Source organism: Arvicanthis niloticus, chromosome 9 (assembly GCF_011762505.2).
Source record: "Arvicanthis niloticus isolate mArvNil1 chromosome 9, mArvNil1.pat.X, whole genome shotgun sequence".
NCBI classification, from domain to species: domain Eukaryota; kingdom Metazoa; phylum Chordata; class Mammalia; order Rodentia; family Muridae; genus Arvicanthis; species Arvicanthis niloticus.
Window position 1 is genome coordinate 36238934 of NC_047666.1, and position 6741 is coordinate 36245674.

At 37.6% G+C, this 6741-nt stretch overlaps 1 protein-coding gene across 1 annotated transcript in view; it reads left to right on the forward strand.

Moving 5' to 3' along the window:
- Tafa1 (TAFA chemokine like family member 1) overlaps positions 1 to 1420 on the forward strand; it is a 479506-nt gene extending 478086 nt beyond the window's left edge. The window contains 1 exon segment of the mRNA XM_034512001.2: positions 299 to 1420. Within this exon segment, the coding sequence (XP_034367892.1) occupies positions 299 to 316 (18 nt within the window). The 3' untranslated portion in view covers positions 317 to 1420.
- The last annotated feature ends 5321 nt before the right edge of the window (positions 1421 to 6741 follow it).

Here is a 6741-nt window from a genome sequence, read left to right on the forward strand (position 1 = left end):
CTGTGGGGCCCTTATTGGCACAGGATCTATGGAACTGAATAGAGATTGTATACCCATGAACCCAGTTCTTGATAGATTTTCTCTAAGAATCTTTTTGCTCAGTTTTGACACAGAGGAACTGAATGGATTTATTGAAATATGAAAGATTGGTCTATGGGCTTTGAGCATCATGTAAAAGACATCTGAATAAAGCAACACAATAAAATTAAAGGCATCCCTGTTTTCTGCATGAACACCCTTCTTTATGCCTTCATTTCTTACTTTTCTTAATGAGATTTCTTTCTTTCTTTGGTTTCAGATTCACCCAAGAACCTAACAGAAGCATTTGTTATATAAATAGGAAAAAGAATAACCTGTGGAAAATACATTGTGAGGATTTAAAACATCTTACATACTTGCAAGCCAAATGGATCTCTTATTTGCACTTTGGTTACCAGATAATCACAGTGCACTTACTCTGTGAAACAAAGCATCCCAAAAGAAGAAGACTCGGGATTTTCTGGCTATGTCGTGGAAAGTGGCTTTAAAAAAAATGAGTTTTCTCTGTGAAATTTGGGGGATCATGAAGAACAATCAACCATCTTCAATTTGGAACTACCATTACTTTGTACCATTTGAAATATATGTATATATATAATATTTTGAAATATTATATATTCTCTTCAAGAAATGAACAGTACCACAGTGTGAGGTGGCTGGTGTATCCCTTTCCATTTTGGATGTTTGGTCGGTTTTATTTTGTTTGCCATTCCTTTTTCTCTCGGTGAGGAAGATACATGCCCATGTGAGAATCCAACATGGCGCTCTCCCTGGAAGGCCAGCTGCAAGCCAACTCCTGGAATCTGAGGCATCCTAACAGTACTGAGTCAAGAGCTTCCCCCTGTTTCTACCCAGTGACCCAAGGAAGCTCCTCGTCTTGATTTATTGCTTTCTATCCTGTGCAATATTAGCATGCAAGCTTGGCTTACATAACCATACTTTATATTCGATTGATATATAATAACCGTTCTAACCTCTTCCAGGAAAATATTTTTAGAGTACTAGCTTTTCCACAGATAAGCAAATGAGGATTCTTGAGGGAGCTGCTCCACCGTGCTATTAAGACTCTGGCAGGATGGTAGGATGTAGATCCCTATATTAATAAGTCCTGTAAATACAGTGTCTTAGGGCTTTGTGTAGCTGTCCTAGACTGCAGAAGTGTCCTCTGATTAAATCCAAAGTCTGCCATTGTTAACTACATAGTGCTGTAGCAACAAGTTTTATCATGGCGCCTCTTTCTATGTTTAATTTGCTTTTTCCTATCGTATTCACGTCTCCTCTGATGAGATAGGAAAGCTATGAAAGCAATTAGGTTTCACAATGATCTATGTGACCAAGTGTTGGACAGCCCTATTAAAGTGGTAAATAACTTTTTTCTTAACCCATTTGTCCTCTTTGTCTGCCATTTAGTTTTATAGACTTTCTTTTTAACTAAACCAAGAGATCACAAGACTCTATGGAAGCTATTATTTCCATCAATAATATTTTGAAACTTAGATACTCATTAATATGATTGTAGTGAAATATTCAATTACAATTTCTGGGATTCCATGTGGGTCACTCTGATAATATATATGGGGCTCTCACATACACACACCAAAGGGGGGGGGGAAACAACAGAAAACTACAAACCATTATCCCTGTCTTTTTCTAATTACTGAGCTGAGTTAAGAGGTAAACATCTACTTTAAGTCTAGTTTTCCTGGGGAAAATTTTAATGGGACTTTACACTCCCATGTCATCTCACAAATGCAGGGTTTTTTTTTTCTTCTCCCCAAATTATTCTCTGGCATCTGTGTTTTTAGAGCCTCTTAGTAAATCACAGCACTGTATCCCCTGAGTCTAGACTGTTTAGAATCAAACTTCAAGTAAAACTCAAGATTTCCTCTTACTCTACCCAGAAAGCCTGAAGTTTAATTGAAAAAGTGAGATTTTTTTTTTTTGAGCTGAGGATCCCGAACCAAGGGTCTTGTGCTTGCTAGGCAAGCGCTCTACCACTGTGCGAAATCCCCAACTCCGAATGTGTGAACTTCTAAAAACAAATCTTGATTCTGTATTGCAAAGGCCTGTAAAAAGCATCTAGAGATAGAAATAGAATCTCTACTGTAAAATTGAGACTTCCAAATGATTTGGTGGATATTTGCTAAAACATAACATAAAATCTGTACCAGTATCCATGTCTGGTGGCAAGTCATAGCTAGGTATCACTTGAAATCCCGGCACTTGAAATATGGAGGTAGGAAGATTGCAAGTTCAAAGTCAGCCTGGGATACAAAGTCAGACCCCTGCCCCAAAACAAAGAAAACCATTAGTGACAGCACTTATTTCTTAGTTTTACAGCACCAATTCAAGTGCCAAGCAATATGCTTGGAAAACCAACCTTTCATATGTCAGCTTCAGATTAAAATTAAAACCATGAACCCTAAGAACTATATATTTGAGGAAAAAATTAAAACAGAAATATTTGCCACAGAAGTTGGTAGAACCTTTAGTATACCCAAAGATGGAAAAGCATCAAAGAAGACTAGAACAAGACAACCTGGTTTAAAACAAAAACGAGTAAGTAAATCAGGATTCCAGTATGGTGGGGCATCACTCTACTTCTAGGTGAATTTACTATAACCACATTGCCATATCTTCAGTTTTTTGGGAAATGCAGAAATTTAAAATTTTGCATAAAATTCCCTAACATTCCTAATAAATAAGCCAACTTCATTTAAATGGCTGCAAATGTTATTATTGAGTCACATTCTCTGAAGGGTGAACTTAACTATGACATATGTGTCCCCTAGAGTCTTCTAGCATTGATCCCAGATGAAAGCCCAATGAGAAGAGAAGAAACCAGACTCTTCTATTGTGCAAAACCTTACTTTGGAAGACAATTCTGCTAACACATAGTATGTGAAGGTCATGTTTTTCTGCTGTAGAACCAGAAGCTATAACTCAATGTAAGAGCTAGCCTAGAGGGCTACATCTGTTAGCTCACCCGCATAAATGACTGTATGCAGTAGTAAGTGTCTCCTTTGAAGAAACTTAGAGAAAGAAACAAGGAAAGCAGACCATATCAGAATCAGGCAGCCATCCAATAAGACAGTGCAAATATTTGTAAATGTCAGATTCAATTTGAATTCATCCAAGTCACTTACACAAATGTATGAACTATCAAATTGTGTTTAAATTTAACTTGTTCAAGTTTGGGGAATTGGGTGGCTACCATCTGCCTACTGAGCCTGCACATTTGGGGTGCACAAAATTTTATCACATGAGAATAGTAATAAAGGGATCAGTGTGTATGACTAATACCAATTTTAAACTCATGCCTTATGTATTGTGAAAATGTGGTAACATAATTGGAATATATATATATATGATATATATTTACATATATATATATGTATGGTAACATAATTGGAATATATATATATGTATATATATATCATATATATATATATACATGCACATGCACATACATATACATATGAAGTTTCAGCCAGAGTTCTGTTCTTGATAAAAGGAAAAGTGAAGCTTGCTCTTAAGTCAAAGATTTTTAAAAGTGAGTCAAGTTCATTTGTTGCCACTTGGGGGTTCTTGGATTTACCTTTTCATTGACCCTGCGAGCACACTGAGAAGTTGACTACTCGGCATTTTTCCAGCGTGGAGTGACAAGCGCTTTCACTGACATACAGCCAACATCTTTTTTTGATTAAATCGTGTAGCTTTCACAAAGCAATATAGTGATTTTATAGTGCAATATATTATACCACCTTGCCACTGTCACTGATACAGTAAGTTATGGAGGTTATAAATATTGTTTATAGGAGTAGAACCGTCCATTCCTCACAGACGGAGTGTCTCTACTAATTAAGCTTGGCAGTTCCATTTCAAAAGCTCTTAGGGTCTATTTGACATAGGAATGTGTCATATCGTTTTGCATGATCTGCTACCTTCTAAACAGAAGTGTTAGTGTTTAGTAAAATTGCAAGGCTATCTCCATATATTTTCTAAATGCAAGAAGATGTGATAATAGGCTGAACTAAAGAGAGAAAGAGTATTTGGGATATTAGGAATAGAATCCAATTCCCTGGAATTCACAGGCTTTGTACAGAAATTATGAAAAGGATGATAGACTTCAAAGTAAATTAAAGAGGACAATAATCTTAATCTCTCTCATGTATACACACACACACACACACACACACTAAATTACCTGTTAAAAGTTTTGTGGTTTTTAGGTTTAATAGGCCAGAAATTTTCCCCCCTTGAAAAGTACCTCAGAGACTTCATTGGCTATTATGGTGTGCTTACATTATTGGCTTATGGCTGGTTCCCATTTGCTTATTTTGTTTATTTTAGTAAATTTGCTTTAATTAAAACATATAGTGGGTCATTGATATGGCTCTCAGAAAGTAAAGATGCTTTGCAACCAGGCCTGATGAGTAATCTTTAGAAGCCATGCAATAGAAGACAAGAACCAACTCCTACGTGTTGCCCTCTGGTCTCTACCCACAGTCTATGAGAGTGAGCACATACACAGCAGATTCAATTTCTAACACTTCAACTTTGGGGTAACAAAACTAGTACGAAGGAAAAATTAGGGAACTTAGAGAAGGCACTGCCAACTTGAGAGAGTAACATGACTTGAGAAACTTGTGTATTTACTTACAATAATGTAGGGCAGTGAAAATGGCCTCCCCATAAGTTTCTCTGTGGTGTACATACCCTCTCAAATGTGAAATCAGTGTGTGACTGCTTCTCTCCCATAGAAGAACCTCTCTATTCATACCTGGACTGTAGGTGGTCACTTAGTTTGTTTGGTTTCTGACCTGGACTTTGTCACTGAGCCTAGAGTTGAGATCACCTTCCTGTCCCACCCATGTCCTTCATGTACATTTCTCCCTCTCTGCTCTCCTTCACATTTCAGGCCCAAAAGATACTATATACATTGAAAATAGCCCTCATAGTAAAAGTCCCCAAAAGCTAGAATCCTTGCTTTCCACTCACAACATGAAGAAGCATTCGCACTTTATCTTTGCTTTCATATGTGCAAAATGGATATCGCTACACAAAATTTGAAGATCGGAGGAGGATTATGGAAGAAAGAAGCAGAACCGTTTTTCATTAACAAAATGTTATGAGTAATTAGTCTTACTGTGAGTATCATTGCCAGTGAGTAATACTGATGGATTACTATAAAACAATCATTCTAGAAGCTCTGTGTCAGTGGTCTCCACTCAAGACAAACACGGAAAACAAAGCCACAGTGTTATTTCTCACTCTCTGTCTATAATGTTCAAAGACTAGACAAATCCATACCAAACTCCCTAGAATTTTCCATTCACTAGTGCCATTCACTAGTGTTTTTCAGTCATTAGAAAATGCCAGTATAGGTCACACTTGAACAATGTCATTGATACAAGAAAACAACTGATGGCAAAGGCATGGCTAGTGTACAGAATGAAAATGAATGTAATCAACAATGACCTGAGCCATCTGGTATGAAAGGGGATGACCAACACCCATGCAAGGTCATTGACCAGACACCTCTACACATAGCTGTCAATACAGTCTAACTGTCTAAATAGATGTATATAGCTTCCTCTATTACTCCAGAAGTGTGGCCTCTGGGTTTCTCTTATACCCATCACACTGTTGAAGATCACCTTTATTTATTCAGTCACTTACTCATTTAAAAAACAGCCCTCTATTGAGTCTTTACAATATGCTACCTCCGTAGTAGATACTGAGATTGATGTCATACCTTTTAGGATCAATAGAAGTTATGGAATGACCAAGGACCACAACACAAGAAGTTTCTAAGGTGCTAAGAAAGTAAATGATGGGAGTGAGATGCTAGATTTAAGTAGAATACTTGTAAAACACCTTAAGGAGGTGGCATTTAAGTTGGGAACAGGAACATAGCAGGAAATGAGAGCATTGAGGGGAGAATGAGGAAGATACGGGTAGGTTCGAGATGAGCAAGTTACTATATTCAAAGCCTTATTCAAGGAAAGGATGGATCTGCTTACAAAAATTAAAGTACCTCTAGAGATTCATGACATTGGGAAAGGAAGCTTGAAGTCACATCATGTCACAAGCATATAAACACAATTAAAGCTTGGGTTTCTACCTGAATTGTAGCAGGGAGCAATTATAAGAGGGACTTAGAAGTTGGGAATGCTTCAATCTGCTTATACCCATAACAGGTGTCATTGGTACCCAGCCATACCCTCTACTTACATCCTTGTCCACACAGGGAAAAAACTAGTGGGACAGGGAACTAGGAAAGCAATCATCAACTAGTAATAGACTGGAGTAATGAGACTGGAGGATAAAGTTCCCAACTTCCTTGCTCCCAAATGGGAGAATCCAAGTCATATTCTATATTCAAGCTATATGAAAAGACTCTCCACAATATAAAGATGACTTCCATTTGAGCTATCTAGCTGGTGGCTTGTTGGCACATGTGGCTCTAAAGCTCTTGGATGAGGTGACCAGTGTAAGAACTTCTACTCAGATTTGTCATTGACTTAAAAATCAAGTTTCAGTTTGAGCTAACTAGCCGCTGCTGCATTGGGTAGCCATGTCCATCCACCCTGAATCCCAAGTAGGTCTCAGGTGTCCAAACCCATAGTTTACTCGTAAACAAGCTTGACTGGTTTACCTTCAATTCCTGACCCATTTCTTTGCTTTCTTACCAGCTTA